Source organism: Aspergillus steynii (genome assembly GCF_002849105.1).
Source record: "Aspergillus steynii IBT 23096 chromosome Unknown P170scaffold_1, whole genome shotgun sequence".
In the NCBI taxonomy this organism is placed as follows: Eukaryota; Fungi; Ascomycota; class Eurotiomycetes; order Eurotiales; family Aspergillaceae; genus Aspergillus; species Aspergillus steynii.
Genome location: NW_020194398.1, coordinates 1,758,364 through 1,782,080, shown reverse-complemented (window position 1 = coordinate 1,782,080; position 23,717 = coordinate 1,758,364). Strand labels below are relative to the sequence as shown.

The window sequence follows — 23,717 nt, the reverse complement described above, 5'->3', positions numbered from 1 at the left end:
GATATTTTCTACTCACCCCATTCCCTTGCGCTTTTTTTTTTGGACGATCCCCTGAAACAGATTCAGGGTGCGCCGTCGCAATGTCGGAATTCGAAACAACAAACAAGTCTGCTGAGGCTAAGCCTAAGCCGGAGAGATTGTGAGTTGACGACTCAGAAAACGATTCCCCGATCTATGTATACAAAGTCTAACATGAGGACATTCTTAGGCCTGTCACCGTGTCGAAACCTACTCCCTATACTTTCGACCTCGGCCATCTCCTCGCCAACGATCCCAACCCCGTTGAAATCTCTCGTTCCGAACCGCTGAACGCTTCCCTGAAGGCCACGGCCCGCGACGGCGTTCAATCGCTATTGAACCAACTCTTGACGACTTGCCCCATTACCTCTTCCCAACAAGGTGTTCTCTTGACGCTTCCTTCCCCTGCGACCGCTCTGCCCCGCCATAAGCCGCTGCCCACGCCCAAGCCGCCGACCAAATGGGAGCTGTTTGCGCGCAAGAAGGGTATTGGCAAGTACAGTGCTAAGCCTGGCGCTGCGCTAGCAGACAAGGAGCGTCGCAAGAAGATGGTCTACGACGAAGAGAAGGGCGATTGGGTGCCGCGCTGGGGTTACAAGGGTAACAACAAGTCGGACGACGATTGGCTGGTCGAGGTAAACGAGAAGGACTGGAAGAAGGAAGAGAATGCTGCCGCCCAAGGAAGCTCAATCCGTGGCCTGTCTCGTGCGGACCGCAAGGACAGAATCCGCCGAAACGAGAGGAAGATGCGGTCCAACGAGCGGAAGACGAGGAAACCCGGGAGCGGGTGAGAATGAAGAAAGAAGGGTGGAAGAAAAAAAAAAGTAGATGATGGATTAATTCGGCAGTCAAGACTTCTTTGTTGAACTTCGGCTTGTTCTTACATCACTGGAATTCTGGGCTTATTAAGGCGTTTGGTTTGGGAGTCGCCGGTCTTGGATGTCAAATCTTGCCTGTATGGATTACCTACTGCAAAACAAAAAAAAAAGAAAAAGCAATGTCATCGTTACACGCAGTTCTCGGCCAAAAGACCAGAATTCCCTTACATATTTATGATTTATTCCGTTCTATAGGTTATGTCAGTTTCATGTTTTACTGAGAGACAAGGTCTATTTACTGTTCTCATTTGTTCAAGATTCACCAAATCAGCCTACGGCCACGCCTTGACTTATTTTACATGTATGTACCAGCAACACACTCCATGAAGATGCGATAAAGCAAGGGAATCAGTTGGAAAAGCAAGTGGACAAGCGCCGAAACAAAGCTCCAAATGGGGAATAAATGGTTGGACTCAAAGTAATAGTAGGAAGCAATACATTTCTGTGACTGGGTAGAGGTATGGGCACAACATCACCAAAGATATGTAGTAAAAACAGACTGATGTCAATTTGTACATTTGTGAAGAGAATCAAAATTTGAAAACATCAACCGACTCCATGGGCGCCAGGTATGCACTCTGAAAAGTGTATAGCCCAAGAATAAGATGCAGGAGGGCGAAAGGAGATGCGATGAAAAGGAAAGGAAAGGAAAAGGAATGAGAGAGAGACGTGAAGGAGGCGGAAGGGAGGATTCTAGGAGAGAGGAAGACATGGTTGGGGCGGAAAGAGGACCATTGAAAAGTCAAGATGCTAACAAATTGGAGTAATGTCACGATGTCGAAGTAGATCCGGAATGGCACACAAACACACGCTTTGACGAAGAGGAGGGAGACAAATTGCAAGTGTTTTAGGCTCAAGGTATTTTCAAGAACAATGCTCAACCTGCGGATCCAGTCCGAGACTTTCAAATTTGGCGATATCTTGCGTGGGAAAACGAAAGGAAAATGGTATAAAACATAGGCCAGCCTGGATTTAAAGCCCAGTGCACGTAATTTGGAAATGACAGGCATCAATGCATCAAATAAAGGAGAGGTCATGCTGCCGTTAGAATGTTGGATACGGTATGAAAATCGGAAGGAGCGCGGAGAGAGTCTTGCTCAGATTTGTATTGGAGAAAGTGGCGGTCCGAGTTCAGGAAGCTGAGAAACACTTCTGCCGTGGGCGGTCTCGATGTTCTTGGGCCTTGGTTTGTAAGGTTTCGCTGTCTGAGGTCGTGGCGGTTCCTCTTCAACGGCAGGTTGACTGCTGCCAGAGGAAGAGATGGCCCTTTCGTCCGCCGAGGAAATCTGGTGGGGATCCGGGGTGAATTCCTCCTTCGCCCGTGGATATTCCTCTCTCGCCTGTGGGAATTTCTCTTTTTCGTCCATTTCTTTCTCCACTTGGAGGAACTCCTTCTCCGTCCAGCAGCCCTGCCAACAATTCTTCCAGTCGCAAACAAGGAAATGGAAGCAAAACGCATCGATTTTCATGCAAGGCTGGAAGCAGATACAAAGGTTGCGGTAGTCCATCTTGTTCTGATCAACGTACGAATGCAAAAGATTCAGGTGACAAGTGATGGCGAAGAGAAGGTAATAGTGGTATGGCGGCAATTTGGAGAGTTCGTCTTTCAACATTTGGGGGGCTGTAGTTGCCCCTTCGCATTTCTCGGCAATCATGGCCTGGGTTTCCTTGGGGAAGAGCTCGTCCGGCAGTTCACGAAGCCAAGCTTTGAACATGGAACCAATCGTGTTAATGTCGTACAAATCCGGCACGTCAAAAAGGTTGATGTCGAGTTCTGGATATCCATTAGACACGACCCCCGCAGTAAAATGAACGCATTTATCGCCATAGACTTACCGGTATCGAACCGTCGCTGCCAATGTTTCACTTCCTTACCACTTCCCGGGACACGATAAAGTCCTTCCTCTTCGCAACCTTTGAAATTCAGATAACTGCAAGGACATTAGCTGTCCGCGTCCACGTGCGCTTGAGGGTCTCGGTGCCTTACTCTATACAACGGTATGGTAAAGCGGGCATCCAAAATTCAGTCTTGTCTTTACAGTCCTCCAGTCGCTTTGCGATGCGGGTTCGTCGTGCTTGCTCTATAAGCGGCAGGTTGATCACGCAGCAGACATAGTTGTCGTCATTAATGAGTTCCCGCTCATTAGTGCTGCCACTCCTGGTGATTTTCCCGAAGAATCCTTTGCCCGCCTTACCGATGCGGTCGGCGGCACCGCTTGAGGACTGCTTGATGTTGTTGAAGAGCGCAGCAGACGCGCCGGACACTTGGCTTAACGAAGCGGATGGAACCATCGCCCCTCCGTGGTATTTGTCTTTTCTCACCGGACCGCCGCTACTTTCGACGGGACGATCGGCAGCATGGCTTCGGAATGGCGCGTTCGCTGTGTGTTTCGGTGCGCGCTCCTGGCGTGCCGACGGCGTTTTTTGTGCTTCCTGCATCTCCCGACCACTCTCCTCGAGTCTCATGAGGCTGGTAGACGGACGGCGATTCGCTATTCTGTTTAGCGAAGAGTCGTCGATCCTGATCGAGCGAGAACGCGAGAGGAGATTGGCAAAGCGTGGTTTGTTCTTTTTGAGGGTCTGGCAAGCCTCGGACTCCGTGCCGACTTTCTTGATGTCTGTTGGCTGCGAATGTTTATCTTCGGGGTTCGCGTCTGGGGCAGTATCAGCATAGGTAGGTTGAAATATTGAACTAACGGTTCCAGCACTCACTGCGTTCCTCTTGTGCCGCACGTTCGATAGCGCCAGGAAGGTCGGGTGTCGACTCGTATAACTTGGACGAGATCTGTGTCTTGCGGTCCCTGGAGCTGCCGCGACTCTTGGGTTTGTCGCCGGATTCCGAGCCGTCCGATCGCTGGGCCTTGTGGGAGGACTTGGGGGCCTTGAGATTTGCGAAAAAGGACCGGGAGGGGTCACGGTTGTGTTTGGGAGTGTCTTTAGGAGAGGGCGGGTACTGGGGGATAGCCGTGAAGCCCGGAGTAGGAGGTTCGGCAGCAAGGCTAGGAGAGACTGGAAAAGTAGGGCTGTTCGACTTGCTATTCGAGTCCTGCGTGACAGGGCGAATGGTAGCCCCTTTGAAGAAAGGTGAACTAGACGAGGATTTAGGAGAACGGGGTGTCAGGGGACTCGGCCCATCCGAGCTTTGGGCGCCGGGCGTTAGTGGGGATGAGATCTTCGCATTCGCCTGCAAGGTGGAAGTACTGAGATCTAAATTGGGAACAGTGGAGTTTCTTGACGGCATCTTAGACGTTGTTCGTGTCTTAGTTGGTAGCCCGGAATAGGAACGGGAGTAATCGTCAGGGGGGGGCGGATAGAATAATTGATAAACCGAGCACCAACTAAGGACCGCTGTTTCGACGAAAGACTAGGATCTATTTACCGGATTGTCAATATCATTGGGTCGCAAATTTGTTGGTAAATGATAAGTGATAATTAATTTTTGAAAAAAAAGAAAAATTAAGGAAAAAAAAAAAAAAAAAAGGAAAAAAGGAAAATCCAGGCAATTAACCCGCGATTCCAGACCGCAGAACGTACCTTGTTCGGAGGAATATTAGACGATGTTCCCTGAATCCCTCGAGCATGGACGGCCCAACGTTGTCGATCCCGAAGAGTGCACCAGAGCCCAGGTGATAGCAAGTATGGTCAATTGACGGTTTTCGAGCGAAATGATTGGATCGGAGCCGGCCTTGCCAATCTTTCTTGGTTGTGGTGTCGTCAACGACGGCGTCTGTCACAGGCAAAGCAGACCCAAATCGATACTGGAGGGGAATGATAGGAGCGCTTGGGTCTAGACGGTCATCATACTTTCGTTAGTATCGAAGATCCAAAGCAAAGCGACCGTACTTTGAATGCAAGAAGAGGGAAGGAGTGGCCGCAAAGGCAGAAGTAGGGGCACAAGGCATCAATGGCGATGGAATCATCCAGAGGTTTTCCAGTCACAGATTCACCCCTTGGAATGCATCGGGCAATGTGAAAGAGCGGAGTGAAACCATCCTTTCGGCGAACAATGGGGCAAAAACGTTGAAAGACAGCAAGTCACCTCGTCACGTACCAGAAAGCAAAGCCCCTCATGTTACTTCAATCTCCAAAGGACTCTTCAGTTGTTCCTCCGTAACTCCACCTCACTCTGAGATCGGCAACAACCGTCGCGATTCCCCCTCAATTCCGGAATTCAGGAAGTCGGTGGACAGAATCGAGGCTTGCTTGGTTGTGCCCCCCTGTGTCGGCGTCGAGAGGGCGGTCGGTGAAAGAGAGAAGCCGAACCAAGGAGAGACAGACTAAAAGCCCCGGCGACTAGTAGGAAATTGGAGATTTCTTTGAATAAAAAAGAATAGAATAGAATAGAAAGGGAATTGCAAGAAGATCGGACACAAAAAAAAAAGAAAACGAAAAGAGCACGGTCAAAGGGGGGAAATTAATGGAGAAGAAAAGGAAATAAAAGGGAAAAAAATAAAAGACAAGAAAATAAAGATGAGGTCAGGTATTTTCCCCCCTGCGGTAAGAAAGTGATAATTCCCCAGAGAGACGTCGGGGGATAAGTTCAGAGAACGAGACACGAGCGAGAGAGGGAGAGAGGGAGAGGGAGAGTGAGTGAGTAAATGAGAGAGTGATGACCGCACGGTTTCCAAAAGCGCTCAGACTCGAGTGTCGCAGCGACGACAACCTTCGTTGACAGCGTTATGCAAGCACGGCTGTGTGTCAGGCTAAGAAGCCCCCGTCTTTTTTTTAAGGGGCGAACCGACGGTGGAGATGGCGTTGTGCAAGGCTCCAGAAAGGTTACGGCGTGGCTTTGAGGACTATGGAAGTATGGAAAGTCTATCGGCTTGGTGCACAGACGGGCTGGCGCTTGTCTGGGATTTGTAAATGGCGAGGCGTCGAGGAGCGGCTATTGGGCCCTGAAGACCAGTTTGATAATTTATTATTGTTGTTTTTATTATTATTATTATTATTATTATTGATCGTGTGCTGCGTATCTTGTTGATCGTAGAATTCTCCAACCGGGAGGGAATTACTCCATGACTGCAAAAAAGGGGGAGGAGGGGAGCAACGCCGGCCAAAGAATTCAAATGCGAGTCGGTGGCTTGTGAGAGGAGGATGACGTTGGGTCAACCCACATAAACCGATCAATCCTGGAGAATAGAGAATAGTAATAGGAATCAAGTAAAGAAATTGGGCGGGCGGCGGCAGATAGCCAGCGAACGACCCCTTCACTGCCTCCGGCGTAACGACCGCCAGAGTCAGCCCTAACACGCTCTTCTCGCTCTTGCTCTTTGTCTTCTTCGAACGGACTGCAGTCGCCAGGTGTTTGTTTTTCTGTTTCCCTATCGCACCCTGCAGTGCCTGTGTACAAGGATATACACCGAAAGATCGGGAGGACCCATTGAACCGCCGAAAGGGCGCGCAGTTGACTGGCCAGCACGATCGGGTCTGGCAGTTGGTGCCTTGGGCGGGATGATGTACGCCCCGGCTCCGACGCTGCGATTGCGACGATGGATTGGCCAACCATTTGTCGCTGGATGGGGCACCAGGTCCATTCCACGGGCGAATCGGATTCCCGTCCCTGACGAGAGAGAGGTCAGAGCATTCCAATAGATTCTAGTCACTACTCAGGGGACGATGTTTGCGGCTAATGGCTCATGAAGAAAAAAACTCCCGGGCGACAGGAAAAGACTGGCTGCGTCTTCGCAACAAAGAAGCACAGAGAAGATTCCAGGAATTGTCTGATTCATTAGGAGCTTCATCAGAAAGGCATGGAACCATGGATCGTGATTGGCATTTGATACAACCCGGTGGGGTTGATAAAAAAAGTAAGATGAGCCGGAGAACGAGGTGCTATTTATTACTGTGCCCCGCCAACCATCCAGCAACCGTAACGAGGTCCGAGAATTGAAGAGGGGAGTGGAGCATGTTTCTGCTCTTCCAGGGAATCAATCTTCCTTTGGTTCGGTAAGACCATTTTTCTTTCCATTCTACGCATAAAAAGGTGAATACGGTAAAATAAATAAAATCAAATCAATGTGTTAAAGAGGGGTAACTCATAATCAGGTACCAGAGGCGCTTTATTTGTCCAGCGCATACAGCCATCATATACTAAAGACAAGACCAATCAGTCGGAGAGTCGACCCCGGTCGGCGGCTGCATCCTCTGGACTTGGTAGTCTAGATCCGCGAGAGAACAAGGTACCTACCTACACAACACATCGTAGGAGATACTCCGTATTGATGTTCTAAGGTAGTGTTCATTCCGTATACTACCTGGTCACTACTCCGTATTCGTACTCCGGACCGGGGGTGCCTAAGGCCGCCGCGACACGTACGGAGGAAGTGGAGCCAAACGGTCAGACAACCTGCACTGGCAAAATGACGACGCTCTCAGGGGTTCTCACCGCCGACGGGCGATCCTGCCCCAAACGCTGAAACATTCGCCCCGCCTCCGGTGGCGCGTAGGTCACGTGCCCTCCCAGCCCTCCGAGGCTCGGCACAAATTATTTCATGGCTTGATTTATTCTGCTCCCCCTGCCTCCTCGCCTGCCCAGAGAGCGAGGCCTGCAGAATCTGACTTCACTAGATAGTCATCCTGCAGCGCTGGTGTTCCGGATTTCTCGCTTTTCCTCTCCCGATCCTGCATCACCGTCCTTGCTACCCTGCCTCCAAAGCTGACCTAGGTCCTTTTTGGTTTTCTCTCCAAGGGAAGCGGGCGCTGGAATCCCAGCATCCTGCGCTCGGCCGGACGCAATCCCTTGAGGCTTGCAGACCGAGCACTGGCAGTGGTTCATTCCAGGCACTAACCCCCTCTACCCCCACGAAATCGGCAGCACCCTCATCTAGTAAACACATTAAATTGACCTGGGAACCGAAATGTCCTTGGTCTCGGGTCCCGGTAGGGCTGTTGGCAGCGCACCCGACCAGAAGTTGTGCGTCACGAAACATGTGGATTACATTAAGAACTTGGACAGCGTGCGTCATTTTGATCCAAACCGGGTCTTTTCTCTTCATGACAGGGAAGATGGTTGACAGGTGATGCTAGAGGCGGGATGAGCTAGAATACTGGCTCACCGAGCATCTTCGCTTGAATGGGGTGTACTGGGGCTTGACGGCCCTGCACCTTCTCGGCTGTCCCGAAGGCCTCCCTCGGGAAGACACCGTCAACTTCGTGCTATCATGCCAGCGCGAGAACGGTGGCTTCGGAGCCGCGCCGGGCCACGATGCCCACATGCTCTACACCGTCTCGGCCGTGCAAATACTCGTACTAATGGATGCGTTGGACGAATTGGAAACTCGTGGTCTGGGGGGCAGACAGAAAGTTGGCTCTTGTATGACTTGACTATTCTGTTTATTCCGACCCTTCCTCTTTTCCCCCGGGCAAAGCGCGCTAAACAATTACAGTCATCGCAGGACTCCAGGACAAGGGCACCGGTGCATTCATGGGTGACGAGTGGGGTGAACAAGACACTCGCTTCCTGTACGGCGCGTTCAATGCGTTGTCCCTCATGGGTCTCCTTGATATGGTCGACGTCCCTAAATCTGTCGCTTATGTCCAAAAATGTGAGAATCTGGACGGAGGCTACGGCATTCGTCCGGGCGCTGAATCCCACGCCGGCCAGATCTTCACCTGCGTAGGAGCTTTGGCAATAGCCGGCAGACTTGATCTGGTGAACAAGGATCGCTTGGGCGGCTGGTTAAGCGAACGCCAGGTGGACAAGGGCGGTCTCAATGGACGCCCCGAGAAATTAGAAGACGCATGTTATAGCTGGTGGGTTGGAGCCAGCTTGGCCATGATCGACAGGCTTCACTGGCTTGACGGTGCGAAGCTTGCTTCTTTCATCTTGCGTTGTCAGGTTCGTTTATTGCGATGGTATTCATTGATCTCCATTGACTCGAGCTAGGATCCGGAGGCTGGCGGACTTTCAGATCGGCCAGGCCACATGGTTGATGTCTTCCACACTCACTTTGCCATTGCCGGTCTGAGTCTCCTGAAATACGATGGTGTCAACGAAATAGACCCAATCTAGTAAGTACTCTCTTGGTTTCCACATCCGGCGCAATTCTAACGGCTACCCAGTTGTATGCCCAAAGCAATAACAACCCGATATTTGACGAGGTAACATGATATGTGACCTGATCTGTCCTTCCTTCGTAGTCATTTCACTACCTCCTGCAATCTAATAACCCGTTTTTCTTACCTCCGTGGATTATGGGATACAAGGCAGGAGAAGAGCGATTGGCATTGCGACTTATTTCCGCTTCATCACTTCACAATGACCTGTTAATCGGTTGTTAAGACGCAATGGCACATGAACCAGTGATCCGTATGAGTTACTGTCCATAGAAACCCGAAATGAAATGCTTTTGTTTTGTTACTCTCTATCTCCGCAGCACGGGATTTCCGGCCCGTCTCGTGCCTACCTCAGCCCAGCTGGCGGGCAGCTCCTTCTGCACTTGACCACTTGCTCCCCAGAGCTGGGCATGTGTTTCGTTCTCCGGTCCTCCCCTCCCACTTGCCCTGGTAGCAGTGATATGTCCGGGGCAGGTTGTGAGGCACTTCACTTGTCAGATTGGGGAGGTCTTTACCTTCTATCTTTGTCTCGCGTCCTTCACTGCAGGGGGGTTGTTCGTTCTTTCGTGCAATTATCCGCTTGCTGCTCTACCCTGTTACTTCCCTTGAGGATCGGTCATCATTAATCCTTCCATTTTTCGTCGGGGTCGGCCACAATGGATGCAGCGGCGCTCCTCTGCAACATCTGCCCCAAACGCCCAAGGTTCAGCGATGTATCTCATTTACTGACTCATATTTCGTCAAAGGCCCACCTATCTCATTACTTCAAACTTCAAGTCCGCAGTCACCAGGAATCGCAGGCCGTGACCTTACTCGAGGAATATGATCGATGGTACAAATCCAACAATCTGGCGAAGCTATTGTCCGACCGGATGTCATCCAAGGATATCCAGAAAAAGAAACCTCAGGGAAAGACGACAACCCGTAAGCAGACCTATGCCACGAGACGGGACAGCGGTTGCAAAGTCAGTTCCTCAAGTGTTAGTCCTTCGGTTCGCAATGCCCTTCCGGATTATCTAGACCCGCGACTGGCCGATCCCTGCCTGAAGGTAGAGCCAGATGTTGGCGATGGGTCTACCCCGGGGTCCATGGGCTATATTCCTTCGGTGGCGTCCTCATATGCTGATAATTCAGCTTACGGCGAAGATTTGTATCCTTCGCTGGATACCGATACGCCCAGGGGGTCGCTGCATTCGATATTCGGTCAATGGAAACAAGAACACGGGCTAGACACTGAAGAAGGAACGTCTTCCTCCTTCCAGAGCACGCCCAATTGGACTCGAACTTTAGAGCTCATGGCGAACACGGTCACGCAGGCTTTAGACAAGTATCCGAACTCCGATCCGTTCATCGATGACAATGAGATTGAGGCAGACAAGGAGAGGGCAGAGGAAATTGCTAGGTTGAAAGGAGTCCTGTGGCCGGGAATGGACATTTTTGATTCAGCAACGGAGCAAATGAGACGCAAACGTAACCAGAAGAAAGATGAGAGCATCCTGAGAATGATGGAGAAAACCTCTATGTGTGTCGAGCCCACGGAGCTGATCTTCTCTCCCACTGGGGCATTGCGGAAGCAACGCGTCATCTCAGGCAATGTCGAAGACAGCAGCCCTCTGAAAGGAGAGACCCCGATCCCAAGACGACGGGCAAATCGTCCCAAACGGATCCTCTCCCAAGCCGACCCTAACGTTTATCGGGTACAGGACCGAAAACGCAGTAAACGACCAACCAAACCCGTACTGGGAAGTCTAGGGGACTTGGATCCGCGCGGCTTGTATTGCCCGCACAGTCCTCTTCAACTGCAAGCTCGGTTCGGTAACAGTCGCTCGCATGAAGATGACAATGAAGATTTTGTTCTATCTTTCAATCAGCAAAAGCCTAGATTTCGCAACGAATTCAATGTTTTCCGTGATCGACCTAGCCAATGCAGACCAGGATCGATTGACCATCCTTACGGGGATGGACTGCTCTCTTCGGAATCACCCTTGCTCAAGTCAAACTCTATGGTTAACGGGCCTTTTTATCAAATGCACAATGGACCATATACTTCGAGCTCAGTCGGAGGCTCGGCTCCTTTTGGGTTGGGGAAGGAGAATATCGAGCCGCTCCTCAATGTTCACGGCCGGATTGACCCTCTTGTGGGCTGGGCATCGCCTGGCATGAAACGACCGGTGGAGAGTGGTACAGGATATCCACCACAATACTTCTTCGGTGACGCACCGTGTATCGGGATCGGTCCTTTCGAGAATCAGGACAGCAATTCGGGGCTTTCATACAATCCCCTGGCTGCCTCGTTCTCAAGGCTTCCCCTTGAGGAAACCATGTACACCACTGAGGCTGATCAAAGCTTTATCTCCCAATCTGTAACACAGTCAACTTCTCCCGAAGCAACAGTATCCGATGTCGACGAAGATGATTTTGAGCGTTTATATTTGGATGGAAGCTCTTGTTAGCCTTCACCCTCGGTGCCTTGGCTTGGGCTTTCTTCCAATGGCCACCATGAATTTGCATGCACTATGGCGCATTTATATATCGGCACTGTCTTTGTACATCGTGGATACTGTTCACCCTATATTGATGTGACAGACCCACAGGATGAAACTCTGATTTTATTGACCCTTAACCTAGGTATTAAGCTCCGTAGTTATTTTAATTAACATTATAAACTGCTTGATACCTGGAGATGTAGGTTGTTGGCCCTGACAGCATCGTAGCCATACTTCGGCCATTAGCCGGCGGATTAGATAAGCTGCTTAATAGACCCGAAACACGCTTAGCGCGTCCTCACGCGTCAAGCTCCGCAAGGCCCAGCCGGGGTTGTAGTTGACCTATCCTGGAATTTTGTGAGCACCCGGCCCTGTGTGCAAATACTTCAATGTCGCTGACTGCGTGAGGACTATCCAGTTGTTCATGATACCTCTCATCCCTATTGGCAAGGGCTAAGCGTCTCATCGCCACTTGGTTTCTCGCTTTCCCTATCGCAACTGTCCGAACTCCGAAGCCAAAGGACCGGCACTTAACTTTTTAGAGCAGGAAATATGCCCACACAATCATCCCAATCGCCATCGGATTCATCTCCGAGCCTTAAGCGCAAGCAACCATCCATCGCAAGCTTTTTTACGAAAAGACCACAGGCAGCCGAGAAGGCCCCCCACAATGGCGTCGGCGACCAGCGAAGGTCGACCAATGGTGTCGCGGAGGCCAGTTCCCAGGAGAAGGAGCAGCATCAGAATAAAGCCCACGCCATCGATGAAGAAGACGAAGATATTGTGACGCCTGTAGCAAAGCGCACCAAAAGAAACGGAGCCCATTTAGAAGACGAGACCAACACCCCTGCTGAAACTGCCCCACCCCAGACGGACAGAACGCCATTGTTGAACAGCAGCCAACGAACCGAGCTTTTTCGATTTACAAGCTCGCCGGTTGCGGTCCCAGAGAAGGAGGAAATACAGAGATCAGACGAGGAGGAGAGAGAGCGGCGGAAAGAAAGAGAGAAGCTGCATAAGCAGTTTGTTCAGAAGCTGGGTGGACCTGAGTGTCTCATCGGGATTGGCAGACATACTGTCAATGAGACGTCTCTTGTGGCAGACGAGGCTGGGGATGGCGATGAAGACGAGGAACCTGCGCCAGCGCCCCCGGCTAAGGGAAAGGCCACGGCAAAGAAAGGCGGAAGCAAGTTGACCCCAATGGAAAAGCAAGTCATCCAGATCAAGCACAAGCACATGGATACGATTCTAGTCGTCGAAGTGGGCTATAAGTTTCGATTTTTTGGCGAGGACGCGAGGGTAGCTGCGAAGGAGCTGAACATTGTTTGCATTCCGGGGAAGTTCAGATATGATGAACGTAAGCATGGAGATCCCCTTTTTCGATTTGAGAAAATGATGCTGATACTACCCTAGACCCCTCGGAGGCTCATCTGGATCGATTTGCGTCCGCCAGTATACCGGTACATAGACTTCATGTTCATGTGAAACGACTTGTTTCTGCTGGACACAAAGTTGGGGTAGTTCGGCAAGTCGAAACAGCTGCTCTGAAGGCCGCCGGCGATAACCGCAACGCCCCCTTCGGCCGCAAGCTCACCAACTTATACACAAAAGCAACCTACATTGACGATGCCGAGGGATTGGAAGGACCCACACAAGCGAGTGGTGCTTCATTAGCAACTGGGTATATGCTTTGCATCACAGAGAGCAATGCGAAAGGTTGGGGAAACGACGAAAAGGTGCATGTAGGCATCGTGGCCGTTCAGCCGGCAACGGGTGATATTATATACGATGACTTCGAAGATGGATTTATGCGGAGTGAAATTGAGACCCGGCTGCTCCACATCTCGCCCTGCGAAGTGCTCATTCTAGGGGAACTGTCCAAGGCAACTGAAAAGCTTGTGCAACATCTTTCTGGCGGCAGGACAAATATATTTGGTGACAACATCCGTGTTGAGAGAGCGCCAAAATCAAAAACAGCGGCGGCAGAATGTCACAGCCATGTTTCCAGCTTCTATGCAGGGAAAATGAAGGCGAATGATGCCGCGGACGATGAGGTGTCGAGCATTTTGCTCCAGAAGGTGTTGAACCTACCCGAGCAAGTAACGGTTTGTCTCTCCGCAATGATCGAGCATCTGACAGAATACGGCCTGGAGCATGTTTTCCAGCTGACAAAGTATTTCCAACACTTTTCGTCTCGGTCACACATGCTTCTTAATGGCAACACTTTGGTCAGCCTCGAGATATACCAGAACCAAACCGATCAATCTGCCAAGGGCAGTCTTTTCTGGACACTGGACCGGACACAGACTCGTTTTGGGCAGAGGCTGCTTCGGAAGTGGGTGGGACGTCCGCTTCTAGATAAATTGAGGCTTGAAGAAAGGATCAATGCCGTCGAAGAATTGAAAAACCCAGAAAGGATTGCTATGGTAGAGCGTATCAAAGGCTTACTGGGACGAGTGAAGAGTGATTTAGAGAAAAGCCTGATACGAATCTATTATGGAAAGGTACATTCGACTCCTTTCAATGGAAACCTTTCTATCAAAACGCAAGCTAACAATTGAATCCAGTGTACACGCCCGGAACTTCTTACTGTCTTACGGACATTGCAGATGATTGCCCAGGAGTTTGCTGATTTCACGTCCCCAGCGGACACTGGGTTTTCATCAACCGTTGTTAGCGAGGCAGTCGCGTCTCTTCCCACCATTTTGAAGGAAGTTGTGTTCTTCCTTGATAAAATCAATCTACACGCTGCGAAAAGTGACGACAAATATGCGTTTTTCAGGGAATCAGAAGAGACGGAGGAAATAAGTGAGCACAAACTTGGAATCGGCAGCGTCGAGCACGACTTGCAGGAGCATCTCTCCGTCGCTGCGGAAGCTCTCAAGAGGAAAGAGGCGCGTTACGCTACTGTCGCTGGCATCGAATACTTGATCGAGGTTGAAAACAGTTCACCTGCAATCAAACGCGTGCCTGCGTCCTGGGTGAAGATAAGCGGTACCAAGAAGGTCTCAAGATTCCACACGCCTGAGGTTATTCAGCTCTTGCGTCTTCGAGACCAGCACAAGGAAGCGTTGGCTGCAGCTTGTGATCAAGCGTACATGGCGCTTCTAAGCGACATCTCGGCAAACTACCAGTCTTTCCGGGACTGTGTGCAATCTCTCGCGGTTCTTGACTGTCTAATCTCGCTTTCGATCATCGCGAACCAGCCTGGCTACGTCAAGCCTGAATATACGGACCACACATGCATCCATGTTGACCAAGGTCGTCATCCTATGGTCGAACAGCTGCTGCTGGACAGCTACGTTCCAAATGACATTGATTTGGACAGCGATGAAACCCGTGCTCTCCTTGTGACAGGTCCAAATATGGGTGGTAAATCCAGCTACGTCCGACAAATAGCGTTGATTGCCATCATGGGACAAATCGGGTCCTATGTTCCTGCTCAGTCCGCTAAGCTTGGCATGCTGGATGCTGTCTTTACCCGGATGGGAGCATTTGATAACATGCTGGCAGGCGAATCTACGTTCATGGTGGAGCTTTCTGAAACAGCAGACATCCTTAAGCAAGCGACACCGCGGTCATTGGTCATCTTGGACGAGCTGGGCCGTGGCACATCCACGCATGACGGCGTTGCAATCGCGCAGGCGGTTCTCGATTACGTGGTTCGGTCTCTTCGCAGTCTCACCCTCTTCATCACGCATTACCAACACCTTGCCTCGGTAGTGCACTCGTTCCGCAACCAGGAGCTCCGAAATGTGCACATGCGCTTTACGGAATCGGGATCTGGGAAGGACGAAGATATCACCTTCCTCTACGAGGTTGGAGAGGGAGTGGCCCATCGTAGTTACGGACTCAACGTTGCGCGATTGGCGAATTTGCCAAGGCCTTTGCTTGACGTTGCGAAGGAGAAGAGTGCCGAGTTGGAGGCTAAAATCCGACGCCGCAGACTTGCGGGCCTGGTGACGGCGGTGGGAAATGTCACAGACGATTCATCCGCCGGGGACGACGCATTGCTTGCGCGGTTGATCAGCAGCGCGGAGCAATTATAGCTGGCTGTAACAATTTCCGGGTCTATCGTGGTCGATTTGTTGTTTGAGCCTCGGGCAATCCTGTACAATAGTAGTCGGTAGTTCAGTGTAAATAGATCCAATCTCGATTTCGGGGATAACCATGTCTACGACAAATCAAGAGAACCGGCTACACGTAGATTCTCACGAAGGGCGTCTCCCGCTGCCCGGGGTGTGGGCGCAAGACAAGACACTGGGTTGGGACCGGAGAAAGGACGTAGAGATCCAGGATATCATTTATTTTGTTCGATAATTCCAATCCGACTCCGTGATTCCGCTCCAAGCACCCAAAGAGACGTGGGAAAGGCAATCCGTTGGCAGAAGTCCCGCATGCAAGCCCGTGACCTCCGTGACTTCTCGCCTCCTCACGGACTAGGATTGCGACATGGTCTGAAGGCAGCGTGAAATCACTCGAACCCGTTAATTTCAAATTTTTTTCTTGTTTCATTATCAGGTGGATCGGTCTTTTCTCTCTTTTTCTATTCTCTGGAACTTCGACGCAGACAGAATGTTCAAAAAGAAACGAAAAGAGGGTCCACCACCGGCATGTCGCATCTCAGCCCATGATCATTTTTTTTGCCTTCCCGACCTCCTCCCAAAATCATTTCCAACGCAAGCAAACGTACATAGCCTCGAGAGGGAAAAAGAGAAGTAGAACTCGGAGGGAAAAGGAGATTAGCGGAGGCGGCGGGCCTCACGTTCGGACTCGAGCAGGCAGAGGATGTCGTCGACCTTGACTGTGGGTTGCGGCAAGAGCGTGTTAGCTTCAGCACCTTTGTATCAACGTTGCTTTGTTGGTTCCCCCCAGCCCACGAAGTTCCATGCGAAGAAAGCTGTTCCAGTCCGAGTGGCGTTGAATTCCAGATCCATCATTTCTTGATTCATATGTTCCCGGCTCTTTTCAATGATTCTGAATTTCAAGACTCTTTCTCCCTCTTGTCTTTCTTTTGTGGAAGCTCTTCTTTTCCGGACAGGATCGGTTCGCGGGCGGGCAGACACAACCAGGAACAAAATTTCAAGATCAATGGCAGAACGGATATCGCATACCTGGGCCCTTGACGTTACGGATGATGCTGCGAGAGGTATCGTCCATGAACTCGACGCGGACCTGGGTGACACCACCACGGGAGCCTATACGCGGAAAAATAATCGTCAGCATTTGTCCCCTCCATCTATACACACACACACACGGGGAAGCTCCGATGCGCCGAAAAGTCTCCAATCGAAAAAAACGTACCGGTACGGCCGAGGACACGGGTGACCTTGACGAGCTTAGCGGGCTGCTTGCTGGCATCCATCTTGAAGATAGGGCTTGACGACAGCGAGGGTTGACGGGAAGGAGGTGAAGATGGCGAAGGGGGCGGCGGAGGTGGAAGTTGAGGCCGGCGTGAAAATGGAATCGAGGATTTGCGGCTTGTGTGGGCTTGCCTTTCTCTTTTGGGCAAAACTTTACGCGAGGGTTCAGGGCTAATCGACACCTGAGCCGTCGGGCATCCACGCCGGGCGGTCAGACGTCATGCCTTACTGCCTTACTGCCTGAGTGCCTGGATACCTCGCTGCCTTCGAAACCGGGCAGCCCCGTCATGGTCATCGTTGCCCCGCCGTCCCGATTTCGGTGTGATTTCCGTCGTCTCGGTCAGTCTCTGCGACTCTTCTTCCTTCCCTCACCTCCAATTGAGCCCATCTCAGCTTCTCCGTGTTGCCGTTGACCTGTCTCTTGGCTTCTTGAAACCTCCCTTCAAATTCCCGCCTCCTATCGTCCCTTTGGCACGAATTCCTCCTATCCGAAGTACCCCGCGCATTGATCGTCAGTGAAAATGGATCTCGTCAACCAGTGAGTCAATCGCCTTGATATGGCCCAAAATATCCTCAAGGACTCGGCACCTCCTCCCTTCTTGTTTCATTTCGATCTCCTCGCTAACAATGCGCCTGCAGCCTCGAAGGAAGACTTCTTTTTGCCGTCCCTAAAAGCAAGTGCTCGCCATGACTCACCGCTGTTTTTTTCGCACAACGTCATCATAACGAGGCAAAATGAAGAAGTAGCTAACCTGGTATCATCTGCCAAACAGAGGGTCGGTTGCAACAAGCCACTTTGGACCTCTTGGCCGGTTGCGACATCCAGTTCCGTCGCGAAACCCGTCTCGACATCGCCCTGGTCAAGAACCTCCCCATCGCTCTGATCTTCCTCCCCGCCGCCGACATTCCCACCTTCGTCGGCGAGGGTCGCGTTGATCTGGGTATCACCGGTCGCGATCAGATCGCCGAGCACGACGCGCAATTGGCACTCGGTGAGACGTCCCAGGTGGAGGAGATTCTGGACCTCGGATTCGGAGGTTGCAAGCTGCAGGTGCAGGTTCCCGAAAAGGGCGACGTCTCGGAGGCCAAGCAACTGGTTGGCCGGAATGTTGTCACCAGCTTCACGGCTCTGACGGAGGCCTTCTTCGCCGGCCTGGAGAGTGAGGGTGATGCCAGCAAGCTGGCGCGCGCCGACGGTGGCTACGACATCCGCACCAAAGTCAAATACGTGGGCGGCAGTGTCGAGGCTGCCTGCGCCTTGGGTGTGGCCGATGGAATTGTGGATCTTGTCGGTGCGTTCTTTCACGGAAGGACTAAACGGCTTATTGCATGCGGCCAGTTGAACTGACATTTCTTCTAACCATACAGAATCCGGCGAAACCATGAAGGCCGCCGGCCTCAAGGCCATCGATACCGTCGTCGAGAGCACCTCCGTCTTGGTGAAGGCTAAGAACACGCAGAACCCTCTTGTGGATCTGATCACTTCTCGTATCCGTGGTGTCATCAGTATGCTTCCCCCCCCCTTTCTTTCCCTCCCACGAATTATTCGATATGTGCCTTCCCGCTCGAATCCACTGACCATTGCTTTTTTTACCCCCCTCACAGCCGCCCAGAAGTACGTCCTTTGCCAGTACAACATCCCTCGCTCCGAGCTTGCGACTGCGTCCTCCATCACCCCCGGAAAGCGCGCTCCTACCGTGACCGCCCTCGAGGAGGAGAACTGGGTGGCCGTCAGCTCGATGGTCGAGAAGAAGAAGATCGCCACCGTGATGGACGAGCTGACCAAGGTCGGCGCGTCCGACATTCTGGTCTTGAACATTGCCAACTCCAGAACCGGTTAAGATATGTGAAGATCTTTTCTTTTCTTATTTGGCGGGGTTTTCTTATCTTCTGATAAACTTTTCTTTTTCTTATTGTCCTTTTTTGTCTCTGTTTGGACTTTTTGATGTTGGCATAAGGCGTGCTTTTCATTCTTATGTGTCGTTTTTCGTATACTCCGATATATTTCTTTTTTTTTTCTTGGTTCAAAAATTTCTTTCCTCTTTTCCTTTTGAAGCCTACTTCACGTTGTTCCTTCCTACCTAATTTTCCAACAGATACTATCTATTTAGAGGCCGCGGGGCAAAAGAAAAGATAGATTCGCACGACGAAATCGATATTCAAAATCAGTCTGTGCTACGATACAAATGCAAGATTTGACTTGATGTTTATTTCTATATATTGTGATTTATCACTATGTACAGGAATCAGAAGAATATACAAAAGCCCGCAGACATACATACGAAGGCCCATGCAAGACGACTTTTCTATATATATAAGGAGGTGTGTTGAGGCCATGAACGTCATCGTGAACCGTGCTGTCATCATCGTAAAGAGGAGTTGGGAAGAGGGTATCGCTTTCGAAAAGCCGGGAGGGTATTTGTGAAGGGTTTCAAAGAAAAAAAGAAAAAGAAAAAGAAACACACAGAAGAGAAGAGAAGAGAAGAGAGGAAGGAAACAATTCGGAGAGTCAATATACTAGGGGAGAGGATCCCCCATTCCCACCCCTTCTCGTCGTCCACGGACCAACGCCTGGAGGCATTGGCCGACGCCCTCGAGGTCTCCCATCAGACCGACATGGCCACGGTCACTCTTCACGAGGCCATCCTTGATGATGCGGTATCCCGGAGGCAGCATGGCGGCCGACGCAAGACAGACGCCGTCACCGGCCGCGAAGGCCAGATCATCGTATGCGTCCTGGCACTTGATCTGCTCGCGCGACCAGACGCGCGCGCCGTAGACCGTGGGGACAGACTTGCCATAGATGACAGCGAAGGGTGGGTAGCGGTTGCTAGAGTGATGGGAGGGACTGAAAGCGAGTTCCTGTTTGAAGCGAAGGACCTCGGCAAGCGTGCGTTCGAGATACGAGAAGGCGGCGGCGCGGGGGAGGGTGACAGCCGTTGTGGCCTTCACGTTGGACGAGCCCCGCAGATGGGAGGTTGGCCCCACGACGCCGTCGATGTTAGGGGCCATTGCGGAGGCCTTGTCGGCCACCTCGGATGCCAGACCTGGCTGGTTATGGGTGGTAGCGTTGCGGGTTCCGTTCTGGCTCTGAGTGAGCTCGTTCTCCGTGGCCCCACTGCGTCGCGACGATACCGAGTCGGCCGATGCAGTGGGGGACTCGTCGGACGAGAGGTTATCCTTGCTGCCGAGGACGGTGGAAAAGCGTTTGCTGAGGCGCGGGATGTTATCCATCAAATTGGTGGTGCCCTTGGCAGTCAGAGGAGGCAGAGCAGTGCTGATACAAGGGGAGAGGCGACTTTCGTCCCAGGCCTGGGCGTTGAAGAAGTCCACGCGGTATTCTTCCTTGGTGCGCTTGTCAATGAAGCAATGACCATCCTCGGGGAGCAGTGCAAAGCTCGTCCGGAAAGTGAAATTGACCTGTGCCGTGAGGACACGCGAACTGAGCAGCACGTCATCTCCGTTGCGAAGCGGGCCCAGAATATTCACGCAGTGCTGTGGAGTGCCGGCATAGACCACGCCTGCAAAAAGCTCCGGTCGCTGATTAACGGCGTGGCGCGTTATTAAGCCTCCGAGACTGTGGGCGATGACATGCGCCCCTCGTTTCTCTCGCGGCACATCGGGTGCGTTGCAGGGCAGGCCCTCGAGGAATTTAATCAGTCGCCGGGAGAGAAGATGCGGGCTAAGGCGCCAATCGTAGCCATAGTCCCACACACGAAGGTCTCCATTCATGGCATTATCGCACTTCTGGAGGCGCTTCAGCAACCGTCGACAGATGTCAACCGGCCCGATATGGGAAAGAACGCCGGAAGGAATGATGCTTTCCTCCATCCGCTCCTCATCCTCCGGGTTCAACCCCACCTCGAGATCTACTTTGCGCAGATTGAGACCGACTTTCATCGGTACCCATAGTTGGCGCTGGGGTGGTTTTGCGGAGCGCAGGATCGATCCGCGATAGCCGCCCATGACAACGACGTCCCCCTTGAGTTCAGACATGGCCTCGGTCAAAATGGGATGCAACGTATTCGAGTTGGTGCGCGGCGGGCGGGTTCTAGTCTGCGCCGCCGCCGGTTCTCCCGGAACTTCACGCGGGGAGGCCGGCTCATTGGTGTAGTTGTTGCCTTTGCGTTGAGCCGTGTCATTGAACGGCTTATAGCCCCAGTCATTCCGCAGGTCTTGTAAATGAATACTGGGCATGCTGAGAAGACGACTGCTCGAGTCCTGCAGGCTGTCCTTGATGGCTTTGAACCGACTGTTGACCTGCGAATGCACATTCTCGTACTGTGGTCGCTGGTCGAGGGAGGACGCCGTGGACGAGGCCCTCAAATATAAGGACTGGTCCGAAGACGACCTGCGCAGGATGGGCGGAACCCCCGAGACCGTGGCACTGGGTCGACGAGAATACGAGTGCTTGGCTCTTTTCAGTCCACTCAGGGGGTTCAGATCGGAGATCGGTTCCTCCATGCTGGGGTCAGGGTTAGTGAAAGATCTGCGCCGCGGCGATGCGGAGCGCGGGGGTTCCTCCTGGTCCAGTGCCAGCCGAGACGACGAGGGCTTCAAAGTTTGGCTTCGACACCGACGCTGAGAGTTGTTCGAGCGAAATGAAAGCGAGGACCGTCTGGCCAGCGACCCCAAGTCCGGCAAGAACTTCTTCAGACTCCGATTAGCCAGACTATCCCCGGACCAGGCACGCGGCCGCAGGGGCAAGCCATTCTTCAAGATCGAGCGAGTAAAGCTGGAACGTTGACCAGCGTTCTTGGCCATATCCGGGTGCAGTCCATTGTGATTCGAGGCCCGTGCATGGGCGAGCCCGTCGTTGTTGCCCGACGATCTACCGGTTCCTGGCTCGACCTCTTCCGGCTCTGCCGTAATCTCGGCGGCGAAGACGCCGTCGGAGTCACTCGCATCCAAAATGGGCTCGAAATAACCACCATTGCGTTCCATGATGCGGTTTTTCTCCTCTGCAGGAGTGAGTCGCGCCTTCATACGACTCTGGGCGCGACTCATACTGACACCGACGACTTCGTCGGCTTCATCTTCTCGGGCGGCATTCAGCCCTTGCTGCCCGAGCTCCTCGCTATCAGAACTGGAGTTCCCAGCCGGAAACGGCTGTGCGAGGGCCGGGGAGGGGTCCAAAATAGAATTGACCGGATCATGGTGTTCAAGCTGTGCCGGCGGAACAGCCATAACTTTAGGAGCAACGGGTGGGAAGGGAACGATTGGAGGTCGGGTTACACCATGTAGGGAAAGTTCGGAGGGAATCAATTGGAGGGACCAGGGTAATGCGATAAAATAATGGAGATAAGAAGGAGAGGGGAGATGAGATCCGAAGAGGCAAGTGGTAAAAAGAGAGGCTACCAACAGAAGAGTCGATAAGAAGAAGGGATCAGAAAGGGAAATAAAAATAGAAGGGCGAGGAAGAGGAAGCTTGAACTAGTATGTCGTCACATGTAAAGCCCACTCAGGAGGACTCTAGTCGTATTCGTAGCCGTTGGGTCCGTTTTTGTTCGCACTAGACGGATCGATCGATAGATGGGCCATTGATTGATTCATTAATTTGAATTCCTCATGGCTCGTGGTGGTTCGCTGGTGGCGGTGGAAACCAAAGAAGAAAAAAAAAAACCGGTTCCACAGCACAGCCTCCGGGAGCTCCGGCTCAAGCTTCGGGGGGAAATCTTGAGTTTGGGAGCAGCGTATTGGATCGCTTGGGAGATCCATGGTGGGAAAGCCCGTGAGGAGGAGATTGGCCACAGCTCAGCATACCCGAATGGATAACCGGATGGAGGATGAAATGAAGAAGAATGAATGATGTGACGGCAGATCCTCGATGAAAGACTGGAAGGTTGAAGGACGGAAAACGTCGATCGCCAGAAGAAATGGGGGAGCGACACCTCAGGCAGCCACCGTTGCCCAGTCTCGTGATTCTTAACTACAACGTCAACGTCAACTTTAACTACGATACTCTAGACCAGCAACTACATCTTATCATGGAGATGATCACTCAATCTCTCTTTCCTCAAGATCAGTCAATTTGATTCATTCTGATCACATGATCACCGGATCAATTCTCATAAAAATACATGGTTCTCGTCATAACATCGTCACTCGTGATTAAATTCAACCACTCAATGGGCATTGCGACCAAATTGACCCGTCTGAATCTGCCGCTCGCCTTTGCTAGCAATCTCCGCGTTTTTCGTGGCTCCCTCTTCATGGCCGAACGCCTTGTCTACGGCAGCAGTGAGACCGCCACGGAGCGATTCTCCGGCTCCCTAGTGAGAACAAAGTTAGCACTGTTGCGTACTAAATGCTGTGGCGTAAACAAACTTACATGGACTCCAGCGAACATGGACTTGACATTGTGGCCAAGCTGCTCACCCTTTCGAGCGGACTTGGACCCGGTCGCACTCGAGCCCGTGGGGGCGGCATCCTCGCGCTGTTCCCCGTGAGGGATATACTGCGCCTCCTGCTCGGGGTTTACGTGAGATTGCGTCGGTGCGGAGCCGGCTCCGGTAGAGCCATATCCAGCTCCGCCCGCGTACCCGGAAGTGTTGGTGGTTGCGTCTCCCGTCTGGGCGTCCACGCGAGGGTCAACTTTGTTCATCGTCGATGAGCGATGAGGGCCGTCGTTGGCGCCGTAGCCGTAGGAACTGTCTTGCACGGTGCCAGGGTGGACATTACCCGCGGCAGTGGTGCCGGGGGCATGTTGGGCCCGGTGGTCCAGGTCGCTGTCCACGCGCGGGTCAACCTTATTCATCGTGGAGGAATGGTGAGGACCGGCGTTGGCACTTTGGTTGTATCCTTGGTCGTACGGGGTGTGATGGGCGTTGCCGGCGGAAGTCGATCCGGGAGCGTGCTGGGCACTATCCACGCGAGGATCCAGCTGGTTCCCCATGTTTGACTGATGGGAACCAGCA

The 23,717-nt window shown here is 52.1% G+C and overlaps 8 protein-coding genes across 8 annotated transcripts; 5 read left to right on the top strand and 3 right to left on the bottom strand.

The window, feature by feature from the left end:
• Nucleotides 1-1,101, top strand: P170DRAFT_373017 (ribosome biogenesis protein RRS1). Its single transcript, XM_024845225.1, has 2 exons — nt 1-139; nt 209-1,101. The coding sequence occupies exons 1-2, from the start codon at nt 81-83 to the stop codon at nt 807-809; spliced, it is 660 nt and encodes a 219-aa protein (XP_024709529.1). The 5' UTR covers nt 1-80; the 3' UTR covers nt 810-1,101.
• Nucleotides 1,102-1,993: 892 nt separating this feature from the next.
• P170DRAFT_469690 (putative Rho GTPase activator (Bem2)) lies at nt 1,994-4,137 on the bottom strand (the record flags this gene model as incomplete). The annotated part of the gene is made up of 4 exons (XM_024852668.1): nt 1,994-2,670; nt 2,733-2,827; nt 2,884-3,550; nt 3,609-4,137. The coding sequence occupies 4 exons, from the start codon at nt 4,135-4,137 to the stop codon at nt 1,994-1,996; spliced, it is 1,968 nt and encodes a 655-aa protein (XP_024709528.1).
• A 3,254-nt stretch (nt 4,138-7,391) lies between these two features.
• P170DRAFT_10921 (Rab geranylgeranyltransferase subunit beta BET2) lies at nt 7,392-9,081 on the top strand. Its single transcript, XM_024842306.1, has 5 exons — nt 7,392-7,852; nt 7,923-8,208; nt 8,282-8,733; nt 8,782-8,906; nt 8,958-9,081. Exons 1-5 carry the CDS (start codon nt 7,754-7,756, stop codon nt 8,998-9,000), a joined length of 1,005 nt encoding a protein of 334 aa, XP_024709527.1. The 5' UTR covers nt 7,392-7,753; the 3' UTR covers nt 9,001-9,081.
• Nucleotides 9,082-9,607: 526 nt separating this feature from the next.
• On the top strand, nt 9,608-11,404 carry P170DRAFT_397392 (uncharacterized protein; the record flags this gene model as incomplete). The annotated part of the gene is made up of 1 exon (XM_024846173.1): nt 9,608-11,404. One exon carries the CDS (start codon nt 9,608-9,610, stop codon nt 11,402-11,404), a length of 1,797 nt encoding a protein of 598 aa, XP_024709526.1.
• A 585-nt stretch (nt 11,405-11,989) lies between these two features.
• Nucleotides 11,990-15,486, top strand: msh3 (mismatch repair protein MSH3; the record flags this gene model as incomplete). The annotated part of the gene is made up of 3 exons (XM_024843443.1): nt 11,990-12,794; nt 12,851-13,941; nt 14,005-15,486. The coding sequence occupies 3 exons, from the start codon at nt 11,990-11,992 to the stop codon at nt 15,484-15,486; spliced, it is 3,378 nt and encodes a 1,125-aa protein (XP_024709525.1).
• A 693-nt stretch (nt 15,487-16,179) lies between these two features.
• P170DRAFT_397388 (40S ribosomal protein eS28) lies at nt 16,180-16,802 on the bottom strand (the record flags this gene model as incomplete). Its single annotated transcript, XM_024846172.1, has 3 exons — nt 16,180-16,241; nt 16,552-16,635; nt 16,742-16,802. 3 exons carry the CDS (start codon nt 16,800-16,802, stop codon nt 16,180-16,182), a joined length of 207 nt encoding a protein of 68 aa, XP_024709524.1.
• Nucleotides 16,803-17,110: 308 nt separating this feature from the next.
• P170DRAFT_431858 (ATP phosphoribosyltransferase) lies at nt 17,111-19,064 on the top strand. The gene is made up of 5 exons (XM_024848135.1): nt 17,111-17,338; nt 17,440-17,474; nt 17,574-18,092; nt 18,169-18,306; nt 18,406-19,064. The coding sequence occupies exons 1-5, from the start codon at nt 17,322-17,324 to the stop codon at nt 18,639-18,641; spliced, it is 945 nt and encodes a 314-aa protein (XP_024709523.1). The 5' UTR covers nt 17,111-17,321; the 3' UTR covers nt 18,642-19,064.
• On the bottom strand, nt 19,006-23,590 carry P170DRAFT_373000 (uncharacterized protein). Its single transcript, XM_024845224.1, has 3 exons — nt 23,482-23,590; nt 19,936-21,989; nt 19,006-19,884 (listed from the first exon to the last, which is right to left on the bottom strand). The coding sequence occupies exons 1-3, from the start codon at nt 23,555-23,557 to the stop codon at nt 19,318-19,320; spliced, it is 2,697 nt and encodes an 898-aa protein (XP_024709522.1). The 5' UTR covers nt 23,558-23,590; the 3' UTR covers nt 19,006-19,317.
• Nucleotides 23,591-23,717: the final 127 nt, after the last annotated feature.

Bases quoted from the DNA above. Each gene is read 5' to 3' on its own strand.
- P170DRAFT_373017 (XM_024845225.1), top strand. From the start codon at position 81: ATGTCGGAATTCGAAACAACAAACAAGTCTGCTGAGGCTAAGCCTAAG. The intron at 140-208 runs GTGAGTTGACGA...GGACATTCTTAG, and splicing joins AAGCCTAAGCCGGAGAGATT to GCCTGTCACCGTGTCGAAAC.
- P170DRAFT_10921 (XM_024842306.1), top strand. From the start codon at position 7,754: ATGTCCTTGGTCTCGGGTCCCGGTAGGGCTGTTGGCAGCGCACCCGAC. The intron at 8,734-8,781 runs GTTCGTTTATTG...GACTCGAGCTAG, and splicing joins CTTTCATCTTGCGTTGTCAG to GATCCGGAGGCTGGCGGACT. The intron at 8,907-8,957 runs GTAAGTACTCTC...ACGGCTACCCAG, and splicing joins AACGAAATAGACCCAATCTA to TTGTATGCCCAAAGCAATAA.
- P170DRAFT_431858 (XM_024848135.1), top strand. The intron at 18,093-18,168 runs GTGCGTTCTTTC...CTAACCATACAG, and splicing joins TGGAATTGTGGATCTTGTCG to AATCCGGCGAAACCATGAAG. The intron at 18,307-18,405 runs GTATGCTTCCCC...CCCCCCTCACAG, and splicing joins TCGTATCCGTGGTGTCATCA to CCGCCCAGAAGTACGTCCTT.
- P170DRAFT_373000 (XM_024845224.1), bottom strand. From the start codon at position 23,557: ATGAATAAGGTTGACCCGCGCGTGGACAGCGACCTGGACCACCGGGCC. The intron at 21,990-23,481 runs GTAATGTCCACC...TTGCTCCTAAAG, and splicing joins CCCCGGCACCACTGCCGCGG to TTATGGCTGTTCCGCCGGCA. The intron at 19,885-19,935 runs GTATCGTCGCGA...ACTCAGAGCCAG, and splicing joins CCACTGCATCGGCCGACTCG to AACGGAACCCGCAACGCTAC.